At 36.2% G+C, this 14,975-nt stretch overlaps 1 protein-coding gene across 1 annotated transcript; it reads left to right on the plus strand.

Moving 5' to 3' along the window:
- The first annotated feature begins 4,084 nt into the window (after window positions 1–4,084).
- On the plus strand, window positions 4,085–5,882 carry LOC112165622. The gene is made up of 2 exons (XM_024302205.2): window positions 4,085–4,400; window positions 5,144–5,882. The coding sequence occupies exons 1-2, from the start codon at window positions 4,173–4,175 to the stop codon at window positions 5,675–5,677; spliced, it is 762 nt and encodes a 253-aa protein (XP_024157973.1). The 5' UTR covers window positions 4,085–4,172; the 3' UTR covers window positions 5,678–5,882.
- Window positions 5,883–14,975: the final 9,093 nt, after the last annotated feature.

Consider the following 14,975-nt stretch of genomic DNA (forward strand, 5'->3'; position numbering starts at 1 on the left):
AGTAGCTTACTGATGAAACAATTTCACATTCGTTTTATGGATACAACAAAATTTTAGAAAATAGTCTATTCAGATTATACAATTACATATACTAACCGGGTCATCAATCAAATAGTTCCGTATTACATTGTGATCGTCCCCGTGTCGAAAACCCGTGGTACGCTCCACCATATCGAACAATGTACATGTTTTAAAGTCTTTCAACTTCTCAAGTAAGAGGGACAAGCAAGCAGAGTTATGGCCACTTAAAGAGTGCAATGTATGTCTACCAGCATTTCATTGCATTTAATGGTATCATTACTTGCATGCCTTCCATTCTTTGAATTCCTCCTCTAACTCATTAAATAGCGCCAAATATTAATTGAAGCAATCAATCTAATTGAGCTAACGAACTAATCAAACTTAAACTAATAAGCATTGACTAATTGAGATTATCAATGTGTAAGTACCTTGAGCACCGTGAAGCTCGAAAGGGGGCCGGTCATGTCAGAACTCAGAACTCAGAACTCAGAATTGAAGCATCGGGATTGTCCATCTTATATATTAGACATATTGATGTGGTCAAGGGAAACAAGTAAAGATTAATAGTTGATATCAATGGTTCTGTTTTTTTAATTTATTTTTTATTATCATTATATTAACTTACAAATAAGAGATTTATGTCACTATATTAAATAATACTAGACCGGTTCTTATCCATTTAGTGTTGATTTATCAAAATTTTCTTATTTAATTTTTCCTATAAATAGATTTTAATTTATAGTCTTGAAACGGAATAATATTGTACAAGTCAAATCGCAACTTCTCTAAATACCATGTTGAGACAACATCTTGTTATATTTCTAGTATGACTGCCAAATCCCTAAATGAATATATGTATATGTTAAAAAAATGATTTAGAATATAGTGTTATTCAGCGATCGATGTCACAAATATTTCATATTAACACTTCAACCAGTAAGGTTCATTCTCGGTACAAATTATATATACAATGAAATGTACATAAATGGTAACTATACTCTCTTTCTTGAGAGTTTGGTGCTTTTACATACTCAAGACCATAGTATATTAGTTTTCAACCTTGATTCAAAAGAAGGTGCTAGCAATGATCACAACCATATAAGTGATATAACAAAAAAATAATAAAAAATTCGGTCAACAACATTCTTTAGTTTCCAAAATGCAATTAATTTCAGTATTTGACTATTGAATACCCCCACAATTGAAGCAATTATAAGAGGCATTAAGTTGGATGTATATCTTTGTAACAAAAAGTTGGATGTATATCCAACCAAAAAAGTTTGACTATGAATTTAATTTCTACATACCATTCTCTTTTTCGTTTTTCTCTTTTGGTATGGCAAAGGAAGCATGTAGTAGTTACCATCTCCATCTATAGTCATCTCATACTCTCGATCTCTCGGACATGGTTTGGTCATCTCAAGGCAAAGACGCTTCCTCATATTAAATGTTGGCATCGAAAATTGCATGGTTCATCTTTAATACTCGTGCGACTTCTTTGCCCAAAATGAATAGTAATCATATCAACACCATATGGTAATGCTACGCATTAATAAGTATATAAGTTTTCAGACCAAAAACAGAGTATGTATGTAAGTTTTCAATGGAAATTATTATATGCACCGATGGTGTAAGTGACCCAACACTAAAAAAATAACGGGGGAGGATTCAGTGCACCAACGTGCATTTGCACCGACATAAATGAATAGTTAGATTATATTAAATACACTCTTAAGTTATTAATAAAAATATTAATTATAAATACCAAGGGCTGAGATCATCTTCTAAGTGTTGGGTCATTTACACCGTCGGTGCATAGAATAATTTTCAATACACATGTATAAGTTTACAACTCCATTAACTTAATTTCCTCCAACAGTGTCGGAAGGTCATGAATATTGACGTCCAAACTAACCGATATCAACAGTGACAATCAGTTTTGAGTTAATGTACGGACGTAGTTCCCAATTACTCCATTTTTAATTAAATGCCTATCCTAAGTACTAACTCCATATCAGAGAGCTGAGTTAGTCTGATCAAATATACCTAAGGCTTCGCATTAATATAGGGCTTGCTAAATGTGGAATATGGCAATATGGTTTTCTAAACCCCACTCGCATCCAGTGGTTAAAACTCTAACTCGAATTTTCCAAAATAGTAGCAGAGCCTTCTGAATTTTAGTGGTAGCTGGATGCTAGGGTTTTAAAGACCAAATACCGAATAAATAAAATAAAATAAAATAAAAAAGCAATCCCTTATCTTGTCCTTTGAATTTGTGAAAAACCTTCCAAATCTAGTAATATAATTAGTATACGTTGTGGGGGAGGGTACCCCCATTCAAATTTAGCTTTGCTATCGACGTGTCAAGGCTTTATGCTCGCTCCTCTTCACAATGCCAAAAGCACATTCTAACACATGCTTCTACTTCTTCGTCCAGTACCATTTCATTGAAGAGACTATTAGTGCCCTAGTATGATTAGGGGAAAGGAAAATGCTAAGAAACGAAAATATAGAGAGAGAAAAAGATAAAAAAATTCTCTTGCATGTGAAAACAGAAAGCAAGTGGATTAGTGCATGAGATTGTGTAATTTTTTTTCTAACTCTTTTACTAATGGATGAGAGAATGAAGAAATAATTTCATCGAATATAATTTTAGATGCAAGTGAACACGACATCAAATGTAATAAAAAATACTTATATGACTCGATCACTGTGATTGAATCACATCATGGAGGTAGGTATTCCGTATTTGAATTCTGAGTTTATGCCTATTCAACTCCATCTCCTATAATCACTCTCCAAAACATAAAAAATAAAAAGTCATTTACTGCATCAATGATCAAACAACACAGTTTGACATTGAGCATTATACTGCATTACTGTTATCGGAAGTATCCACCTGTCTGTTATTAGTATTATAGTTTAATGACTTTATACTTTTTTTTACAAATGATTTGTATCCACCTGTACATCTATGTATCTCATCTCGCGGTATAGTATTGTGATTGAAACCATTAATTTTCTATATATCTATGCAAGAATATAATTTGTATTAAATCTTAAACGACAGTTACAACCATTAAGATGGACATCTACAGAAGCTAAAGTTACCGAATATGGTTAATATGAAATCCTAAGGAAGAATAAACCATAAATTGTTGAAATGGTTGTTCAAATGACAATCATTAAGCTCACTTCTTGGGTAAAAAAAAAAAAAAAAATGCGACTGCATACTGATGTAGATTATCCTTGTTTTAGAAAACCAAGCTGAGACGCCCTCGACACGGTCGCCGTCCAGCCCATATCGTAGGCCTCTTCCTTAATTCCAGACTTGGTCAGGTAAACGCCACAAGAGTTCGGCATTGGAAGACTGTGAGGAGCCAGTGAGATGTGGTGAGAAATCCGCCTGGATCCAACGGCATCCATTATTCTTGATTGAGATCCAAAGTCGTGATGGCTAGAGTTTGAGGGAGTCGGAACCCCATCGCATGCATAAGTAACTTTGAAGGGGTACAAATGAATTAAAACAAGATATAATTTTTTTTTTTCAAACATATTAATTAAAAGGCCTAATGAGGAGCCTAATAGTTTTCCTCCAAAGCATTTAATGCTACCATAACTTTAGGTGCCTCCTCTCCTTGAATTCTCCTCCCAACCCCTCTCCCACAACCCCATCAATTAATTGCCCAAGACATTCAATGAAGCAATTAATCATAAATTTAATTAGATTTATTATCAACCTAATTCAAATTTCATACTTAATTTTAATAAATAGATAATTGAAAATTATTCTATGCATTGACGGTACAAATGTCACAACACTTATAAAATGATCTCAACCCTTGATATTTATAATTAATATTTTTATTAATAACCTAAGAGTGCATGTATTTAATATAATCTAACCATCAATTTATGTCGGTGGTGCAAGTGCACGTCGGTGCATTGAATATTCTCCATAAATAATAATAACAAATCCAAAAATCCAATTCTGATTCTTGTAAATATTGCATAACGGGCTGGGGGGGGGACTAAAATACCATATATAGCTCACCTCTATATAACCTCAAAACGACGACTCCTCTCTCCCTCTCTATCCCTCCCTCTTCTTTTTTTTCTCTTAAAAACTTGAGCTTTGTGAAAACCCGGTAATGGCTGCTGAGGTTAGCTCTCTGTTTCGTGTCCTTAGTGGGTACAACGATGATCAACAACATCTGAGCATGGGTAGTGAATCCAGTGGTGAGAAATCAACGGCTCTGATTACAAGAGACTTGCTTGGTGGTGGGTCTTCTTCTTGTTCCAAGCTTTCAAACGAGTCCCAGGAACTCGACCTCGATTTACAGGTCCCTAATGGCTACGAAAAGCGCCTAGACTTGAAGGTTGGTGAATTTTCTCATCTGGGTTTCTTTCTTTTTATGGGAATTAATCAAACCCAGAAAATAATTTTCCGTTTTTTGTTGTTATTGTTGTGTTGTTCTGCTCTTGCTTTGAATTGGGTCTGTTTCTGTTCTTGATGGTTTTATTTCGTTTTGGCTGTGTCTGGTTTCTGTTTTCTTTTACTTAATTACTTGTTTTGGAATTTTCTGTTCTATGTTGCTTTGTGCTTGGTTGCTGACAACGAGGGTAACAGAGTACATCAAAGTCTGCAACTTTCTTTTGGTCCATTGCTTTGATTCTCATGAACTTGGAAAAATTTAACAAAAACATGTTCTTGCTCAATCAATCATATCTTTTACTGGGCACTAAAGCTTTTATTCAATAAAACACTATTTTTATTTCTACTTTTTTGATAATTTACATTCTTTCTGCTAGAGTCAAAGGAAGCCTTTTGATGTTTATGAATATCCTTGAAATGAGCAATCTGTTTCTAATCATTTATTGGAGATTGTTTTAGAGACTTAATATTTTAAAGGGTGTAATTAATAGTTGGAGGATATATCTGCATATAAAAAGCAATTCATTTAGGGTGAAGTTCTTCAATGCTCTGCTAGTTCTAATCCCATAGCACATTCTTTGAAAGCTCCTCTTCGTATCATCAATGAATTAATTGTAAAACGATTCATTTCTGTTTTGATGTATTTATTTCTGTATTTAATTGGATTGCATTACTAAATTGTTGCAGTCAGGGAAAGTGTATCTTCAAAGGTCCAGTGTTGTTTCAGTACCAGATCATCAAAGCCACACCAATCCCACAGTTCCAAAGATGCAAGACTTGAACTTTCCGCCATCACCATCCTCGAAAACCCCGTTGAATCTCTTTGATGATACGAGTGCTAGCCTTGAATTGAAGCTAGTATCCTCATCCTCGTCGCCACCACCTCCGCAGCCCTCTTCTTGCAATTTCCAGAGTCTGTGCACTTTGGACAAAGTAAAGTCTGCACTCGAAAGGGCCGAGAGAGAACCTATCAAGAAGCGTGCTACTTCTTTGTGGAAGTCTTCATTGTCATCCTCACCGTCTTACTCATCGTCATCGTCTTCCATTAAGGAAACTCAAGAGGAGGACAGTGAATTTTCATCTCCATTTGCAGCAGGGTGTCCTGGCTGCTTGTCATATGTACTCATAATGAGAAATAACCCGAAATGTCCTAGGTGCAATTCGCTGATTCCATTGCCAATGACAAAGAAAGCTCGGATTGATCTCAACAGAACAAACTGAGAGGAAGGCGATTGTTTATGCTTCACATCATTTTTGTATATGATATCTACAATATATTAGTCTTTTCCTTGAAGAATAGATCAGCTGGTAGTTTGTTATAGAAGAAGAGTTCATGTACATTCAGAAAGGGTTGGTTGTTTTCTCTAGTAAGATTTATGGTACTTCTAGTAGCTTATGCCTTTGTAACTAAATGGATGCCAATCTACTAGTTTTCCTTGAAGTCTCAAATTTTGAAAGATTTGCATGTTACAAATGGGTTGACACAAAATTGGCAAACAAATCTAACGTTGCTTAGGTGACAAGAAATTGGCAAAATACATGCTCGAATTTCAACAGAACTTGGCTTGGCCCTATAATTTGTCTAATCAAAATTCGATTTCAAATTTCTTAAAGATAGCTCAACTGTGTTGAATGCTCTGCATTCAAATGACATTAATCTTGTGAGAGATGGATTGCTATTGAAGTTTCAATCTTACACTGCAGAACTTGATCTTGAAGCTATAGGAAGGTATAGGCTATAATGGCACATAATGTCATATGCTGAGGTGATGTAAATGCACTTCAATTCCTGAAAAACTTAAATCTCTTTTAATGAACAACCCAGGTTGCAGCTGTCACTTCCAAAATAAAAATATCGTGCTCTTTCACCTACCCCATTTCCAATTTGCCCATTCCTACACCTATATATTTGCATTTTTTTTTTTTTGTACCTTTTAGATTCTTGGTTGATCTTGTTTCTTCAAGTTCAAGAAATCGACTGGGAAGAGATCTATAGTACCGACGTGCATTTGCATCAACAAAAATGGACGACTAGATAACATCAAGTGTCTTTTTTTGTTATTAAAAAAAAATGTTTGCTACAAATATCAAGGGCTGAGATCACCTAATAAGTGCTGCATCACTTACATTGTCTGTGCATAGAAGAGTTTTCGCTCTCCTGCCAGTGAGTTGTGGCCTATTGGTGAATTATAATTCCAACATTATAAAAGTGATAGGTTCGATTCTCACTGACATATGTAAGGGTGGGGTGGAATAAGAGTGTTCACCACGGCTGCTATAAATCGTATCAACTCTCATCGAGTAATTTCAACATCTTCAAGGGTTTGAAGTCAAGATTACCACCCATAATGCACACATGTTTTGACCCTTCATTTTGGCCAACATATCTACTCATTCATTTTCTTTTAATTTTGAGTCCTTTCACAAAGCAAAATTAAGTCCCCATTAGTTCCTCACCTACTGTTGCGTCCCTCATTACGCTAGTACTGAGCATCATTTATCCAGAAAAAATAACACACACTGGAGCAAACTTTGCTCCAAAATTGATTAAGGAGTACGTAGGAGAGGTACAAAATTCAGGTTAGGCCTATAAATGCCTACCATGAGCATTGATGCCTTATTAAATATATGCATCCTCTTCCTGACTACCTTATAAATATATATTCTGATTTTTCATGTATCATTTAAAAAAAAATTTGGATATGAATTAATTTACAATAAAGAGTTCTGCCTAATTAAGGAAACCCATTAATCACAGATTGTGACTTGTATCCATGCATCTTGAACTTTATATGGGGGGGTTTCATTTTTTCAATGTAGTAGCCAACCTATTCATTAACTCCCATGAATAAGACATCGGTGGGTTGTGATTATAATGAGGAGGATGGTGACGTGAAAGAAATATATTTATAAAAGAAAAAGGAAAAAAAGAAAAAAGAAATGTAGTTGTACCCTATAAATGTTTGAAAATAGCATTCAACTAGAATTTGTCAAACTGATGAGTTTAATGGCTCCTGCATGAAGCTAATTATGGGCATTTAGTAGACCAATTCATTAATATACCTAACATACATTAAATGTTGAATTTAATTTCATCATCCTCCTAAAAGTTTTTGCCTACCTACCTTCTTATTAATTTTCTTCTGTTTTTTTTTCTTACATTTTTTTTTTTTTTTATAATTTGAGATTTTATTTTCTACTGTGATCTCAGCCTACCTCGATCATTCTCCCCCCTTCCCTCAATAATTCCAGAAAGCTGACAATTAATGTTGAAACCCAATCCCATTACACTATATTGGCATTATATCTAAACGCAAACACAAACTGTCTTGGATCTATATGTGCATTTGAGTCATGTATTTCACATCTAGTTGACTAGTTCTTTGTAGGGTTAGAGTCTTAGCCTCTCGATCTTGTTTGTAGGTGGCAATAAGAAAGGCCTACATCTGAGCCCCTGACCTTGGACCCTTGATGTTGTTATGTCACTTACAAATCGCAAGTTGTTAGTATTCCAATTATAATATTACGATATAACATTGCATGTATAATTTAAATAGGAGAAATTACTGGTCACTCCCTATACTTTTAGGGCGTTAACAGTTCAATCCTTACTATCCTAATTTTAACAAGTTACTCCTCAAACATTCAAATTTCACACAATGTGATCTAAAATTACTATTTTACCCCTCATTTCATCTTTTATATATAAATATATCTTTATATATATTTACCCCTCATTTCATCTTTTATATATACATATATATATATATATATATAAAACCTTATATATATTTACCCCTCATTTCATCTTTTATATATATATATATATATATATATATATATAACTTTATATATAGTTACCCCTCACTTCATCTTATATATATATATATATATTTATATAAATTTATATATAATATATATACATATATATATATAATTTATACATATATATACATTTATATATATATAATATACATATATATATATTTATATAAATTTATATATAATATATATATTATATATACATATATATATATAAAAATTTATAGGGATATATACATATATATATATATGTATATATATATTATATATAAAAAATTTATAGGGATATATACATATATATATAATATATATGTATATATATATTATATATAAAAAATTTATAGGGATATATACATATATATATAATATATATGTATATATACATATATATAATATATATGTATATATACATATATATATATATATATATATATAAATTTATATATAATATATATATAAGATGGAGAGAGAGAGAGAGAGAGAGAGAGGAATTAAAAAAAGAGAGAGGAAAAAAAAAAGGAAGTAAGGGTAAAATAGTCATTTTGGACCTATTGTGTGAAAATTAGAGAGAATAAGGACTAAACTATTTAATTTAAAAGGCGAGGGACTGAACTGTTTTTAAGAAAAAAGTACAGGGAGTGGCCAGTAATTTCCCCATTTAAATATTTGGCCGCGCATTATGAAATTTATATACAGATATCTATTTGACTTGATCTTAGTTTCCAAACCCTAGCTGCATGAGCGATTTCGGCTCGAGCCTAGCTGCATGCGTTCGATCAGTGCACCCAAACGTCATCGTCCGTCGGCGTGAATCATTATGAGCCTTGTGCACGCCTTACGCATTTTTCCTGCTTTTGTGGTTGGGGTCTTCACTTGTGATGAACTTCAACCTGATCGTTTCGATCGGATCGGAATCGGGTTCTTCTTTACTTTGTTGTCAGAGTAAATCTTGCATCGGATTAGAAGGAGCCTTTGGTGACTGTTCTTGGTGCGTTTCTTAGTGAGTAGATCGGCAAATTTTGCCGACTTTGAGGTTTCGGGTGACCGTTGAGCAGCATATCAGTTGGTGCCCTTGTTGGTGGGCATTAGCTGAGCCCGTGGAAGTACTGGCAGTCGGAGATTGTGACGGTAACGAGTTGGCAGGAGGTGCAGAGCCATCATCCTACTGCTAGCATTGCCTAGGTCGGGGCCTGGGACTGGGCCTTTGGGCTTGGTCTTAGGTTTGGGCTGTTAGGGCTTGTAGTTTTTTAATTTGCTAATTTAGTTTTGGTCTATGCTAGTTCAAAGTGTCTCTAGGAGTTTTGTAGAAATACTTGATTTCATTGCACCACAATGGCGTGCTTAGCGTATAAAGTTAGGTAGAATAGATTGCCTACGGGGCGAGATATTTTGTTATCATAGACTACTCTGAGCTACCATTGTCTAAATAGAGTAGTCTTCTTTGTATTATTCTTTGTCCATGATTCAGGGACATATTTAATAGGGTAAAAATTAGAAATAGTATCTGAACTATACCTCTATCTTGTCAATGGTACCTGAACTTTATTTTTTGTCATAACCAGTACCTAAACTCCTCGAGTTTTTTTGAAGTGGTACCTAAGGCCACATTTGGTCACAAATCTAGTTAAAAATGACAAGTGAGGAGTACGTGTCCTATTTATCAAGGTCAAAGATGACAAATTGTACTAGTCATTAACTGTACCATGACCCAAGCCACTATCTTCTTCTTCTCAATTTTTGATCTATAAAGCAAAAACCCAAAATTCTGATCTCAAATCAAACAATTAATGAACCCAAAGACCAAACTTGTGCCTAATAAATGAGACACACATGCCTCACATGCCATTTTTGGCCGGAGTAGTGAGCAAATGTCGCTTTAGGTATCACGTACTTCAAAAGAACTCGAAGAGTTCAGGTACTAGTTGTGATAAAAATTCAAGTTTAGGTACCATCGATAAGAGAGAGGTATAATTTAGGTACTATTTGTGATTTTTTCCCTATTTAATATGAACTCTTTATTTCAAAAAAAATATATGAAATTTATATTTTATGTTAAATCATGTGAAAACGCGTATCAATTTAATGATTGAAAAATGTTATGTGTGGGTATATATCGTAAAAGTGAGTATGATAGAATGCATTTAAATACAAACCATATATTTTTTTTAATAGCAAACCAAATTGATCGAATAAATGAGATTTTGATAATAAAAAATGTTAACTTAAAAGCCTAGGGATTTCATCCCTTTCAGTTTAAAGTGATATGATTAATTTACTAAGAACTATTGCACTAGCTGGTAGGCATTTGTACCTATCAAATAATTAAGGCCCAGTTTGGTATTGCTTTTGGAACCTGCTTTTGGTCCAAAAGTGCTTCTGGAGGAAAGTGAGGTTGTTTGGTAAACTTCAAAATTGTTGCTTTTGAAGCTACTTTTAGGAGCTTTTGAAAATGGTTTTTGCGGAACGCGGCTAAAAACACGGAAGTAGAGCTAGGGGTCATGGTAGACCCAGAGGCAGAGGTAGAGCCTGAGGTAGGGGCAGGATTCCTCCTGTTGAGGAAATTTTTGAGGATGATGTCGAGGCATCGAATGTTGAGCTGCCTGTTCCATCTGTTGTGGAGGTCGTGAATGTTGTGGATGCCATTCGTTTGTTGACATTGGCTAAGGAGATTTGAGGCTGGGAGCAATTCATCTCGTTAGCCCAAGGAACTAAAAGTGTGAGGGATTATCAGGGTGAGTTCTAGAAGAGGCGCAAGACTCATCAACAGGCGCCAGCTGGAGAGGTAGCTGCACCTGTGGGGCAGGTGGCACCCGTGAGGTGTTTCAATTTCGTTGAGATGTGAGCAATATTTGAAAATGAGTTCATTATTGCTCGAGGATGGTGAAATTGTGTATTGAGTTGTGATTGTAGAATTTCATATGTTGAGATACCATGAGTCTAATATGACTGTCTTAATTGAGATTTAAGATATGGCAGCCTGTGTGATGATCGCTATTTGTGCGATGACCGGTGAAATCTGTGTGATGATCAGTTTGATGATGGTGCTCTGTGTGAGGATAAGAATGTACCTTATCTAATTCTGCTTTTGTTGCTAGAATGATGTGTGATAGTTGCGTACTTCTTACCGTGTGTTGTGTTGTGTTGAGTTTTGCCTGTTGTCTATAGTTAGACTTTTGAGAGTGGCATGTGGTGTGATGCATCCTTCATTGTTGTGGTAGTAGAGAGTCTATACCACTTTGATTTGATTACAATGACATGTGATGATTTATGTATGGGTTAGGCGGGGCCAGACCTTAGCTTAATTTGTGTCTCAAGTTGGGTAGACACTTATTGTGTTGTGATGCTTGTGCTATTGTTGATTTGAGTTGAAGTGAAGGTTTCACTTTCAATTCTTGTAATGAAAGGGTTGCATTATCGAGGAAATGATGCAGATACTGTTGTGATAACAGGATTCTTGACTCTTGTGTGATCTGTGTGTAGTGCTGCGATCACAGAGTCTTTGTTGGGGTAGTGTGCGTGGATGAGATCCATGAAAAGATTGGGTTACCACCAAGCGGTATGGTAAAGATTCCTAGTGTTGTGATACTAGGTAGGGTACCTGTATCCATTATTGAGCTAGGTATGTTGTATAGTGAGACAAGAACAGGTTGTTGAGGAATGAGAATTTGATGTGGGGATGATTTATACGTACTTGTGGGAGTAGTACGTGTAAATTTCAGGACGAAATTTTTTTAAGGAGGGTGGAATGTGATGCCCCGGAAATTTGTAATTATTTTCCGAGGAATTTCCGGAATCTAATTTATGGTTGTTGGACGGTTTCGTGGCTCGTGGACGGAGCGGAAGTGTTTCGGACGAATTAATTATTTGGAAAGTATGACTTTAGGAGGGGTTCAAGGTTGATTTTTTATATGTTGGGATTCTCCAAAAACTTCCTTCACGAAATTTGTAGAGCACGTCGATACGAGTTAGTGGACATGTGGAACGGGAGAATCGGAGTTCGTATGAGGAAGTTATGACCATTAGAAGAAGTTTCCATTTTGGTATAAATAGAAGTTTCCCAAGTGGGAAATTTACTATTTTCATTTGGTTTCCATTTCCGGAAACTGATATCTCTCTCTTCTCTCTCGGCTGCACCTTCAGAAACGAAAATATCCGACTTACCCGACCCAACTTTTCCGGCGAACTGCGGCGGTCTCCGGCGACGAAACTTTCCAGATAGGATCGTCTCCTCCGTCTGGTCGTCCCTCTGGTGTCCTCTAGCGCCGATTATCCTCCATGGCGGTGCTGCAAGGCTGCGCAGTTGGGTGTTTTCGAACCCGATCGGTTCTCCGATCTCCGACGTCGGCGGGGCTTCAAGTTGAGCTTGGGGAGCTCAGAGCAGCCTCCTTGATCGATCCTTGGTGGTTGTTTGAATCGATTCACGTAAAACTTGGTTCAACTCAGATTGGATTACTGTTCACGGCTTGTGAGGTAGTTTTCGACCATTTATGCTTGTTTTCTGACTTCGAGCTAGTTATGAAAGTTCACAAGCATGCTTAGATGAAGAACTTGATGTTGGGAGTTTTGTGAAATATTGAGTTTTGGCCGGTGGCGGTAAGCCACTGCCTGTGGTGGCGTTCCGGCGGTGTTCTGGCCATGTATGGGGCTGTTTTTGGTGTTATATGTTTTCTACTTTCTATACGAGCGTTTTGATATATAATACGCATATTTTGGAGTTCGTATGGAATTGTTATGATTTTTGCAGTTTCATACCGATCGACTTATTCGATCCGTGAGGATTCTAGCATTCGATCGACTTGTGGTTTGGTCACATCGATCGTGGACGTATTCCAGTGACTTTGGGAGGTCTCGGATGTGGTTTCGCCTCGATTGGCGTCACTTTGGGGATTTTAGTTCAAAACAGGGGTTTCGGACTTAAATCATTTGTGAATCGTTACTGATTTGAGGTCATTGGTGATTAGGTGCTTCTAAAGCTGAATTGGACGAGTTGTTGGTGATAGTGTTAGTTCGGTTCTGTATAGAAGACGCAGCGGGATTCTGAGGTGAGTAATCTCACAAGGTTCAAGGTTCATTAATGAACGGATTTCCTTTATCATTTTGAGAGTTATTGATTTAACTGCAAACTATAGTTGGTATGGCATTCCTGAGTGGATGACTACGTAATTATATATTTATGTGAAATACATATGTTTTGGTGGATTTGTGGATTTATGGAAACAATGTGCATGATTGATGCGTTTTATTGTTTTGGGTTGTGGCTTTTCGGAAAACAAGTGGTGGGAAATGGTATTTCTATTGTTTTGAAAAGTGTTTGAGGATTTGAGAGTCACAGGTTGTGATTTCTCATTTTGGTTTGATTTAACGTTTTGATCCGACGACCGGTGGTCTGAGGATGTGAGAGTCACAGGTTGTGATTTCTCCTTTTGGGTTGATTTAATGTTTTGATCTGACGACCGGTGGTCTGAGGATTTGAGAGTCACAGGTTGTGATTTCTCCTTTTGATTTGATTTGACGTTTTGATCTGAGGGTCAGGTTGGCCTAAGGATCCGGGGTTGCAGGTTGCATCCTCAGGCAGTGTTATATCGTAAGGTTGAACCTTGGCCGGGTGACAGGTTACGATTCAGTTAGAGCTCTAGTCTGTCTGCTATGGTACGTCATGGATCTAAGTAGGTTACTTACGACTCCTGGGTACGTATTTTGTCCAGGTTGGACCAAAGAATCATATTCTATTTGTTAGGTTAACTATAGATATGATTGATGTGTGTTGTGTTTTGTCCAGGTTGGACCGATTTGTTGTTTTGTCCAGGTTGGACCGATTTGATGTTTTGTCCAGGTTGGACCGATTTGTGTTTTGTCCAGGTTGGACCGATTTGATGTTTTGTCCAGGTTTGACCGATTTGTGTTTTGTCCAGGTTGGACCGATTTGTTGTTTTGTCCAGGTTGGACCGATTTGATGTTTTGTCCAGGTTGGACCGATTTGTTGTTTTGTCCAGGTTGGACCGATTTGTGTTTTGTCCAGGTTGGACCGATTTGGTGTGTTTTGTCCAGGTTGGACTGAATTGTTGTTTTATCCAAGTTGGATCGATTTATCATATTTGAATTGTTAGTGTCACGCTCCTGATTTTACACACATGAAAATCGATATATATAACCCCATAATTATATATGCGTGAACGTCCAGTCATCAATACAAAATACCTGGAATCTTTTTCCCTTTAACTTACACAGATATTGATGCCCTGAACCCTCAAAGTTAATATACACTCGCTCCATAGAGTTATATATTACACAAGCTTACAAATTAAATTATCAACAACAAAATAAAACGTAAAGGCTGCTCAGAGTAACTATACAACGGAAGTCATTATCAAAGGTAAAGTCACAAAGATGGCTTCCTACCGAAAAGCTGCTAACTCGCTGCCTCAACCTCGATTATCCTAACCTGCAGGATTAACCCCTACACCGTTGAAATGGTGCACCGGGTTGCCACACAACAAACCCGGTAAGCTTTTGCAAGCCCGTATGAGTAACTCAAAACACACATGCACAACTCACGCCAGAAACGAGGAAAACCTTTCAACTCGCGAATAAAGAAAACATACCATGCTTCCAAAAACAATACTCTTTTCCCAAAAGGAACAACGAAAGTCACACCGTGACAAAATCATATAAATCGTTAACCTAACAATTCAAATAT

The sequence above is a fragment of the Rosa chinensis genome, chromosome 5 (assembly GCF_002994745.2).
Source record: "Rosa chinensis cultivar Old Blush chromosome 5, RchiOBHm-V2, whole genome shotgun sequence".
Taxonomy (NCBI): Eukaryota; Viridiplantae; Streptophyta; class Magnoliopsida; order Rosales; family Rosaceae; genus Rosa; species Rosa chinensis.

Excerpts from the sequence above, each read along its gene's own strand:
- LOC112165622 (XM_024302205.2), top strand. The coding sequence starts at position 4,173 with ATGGCTGCTGAGGTTAGCTCTCTGTTTCGTGTCCTTAGTGGGTACAAC. Across the intron at positions 4,401-5,143 it reads AAAAGCGCCTAGACTTGAAG|TCAGGGAAAGTGTATCTTCA; the intron begins GTTGGTGAATTT and ends AAATTGTTGCAG.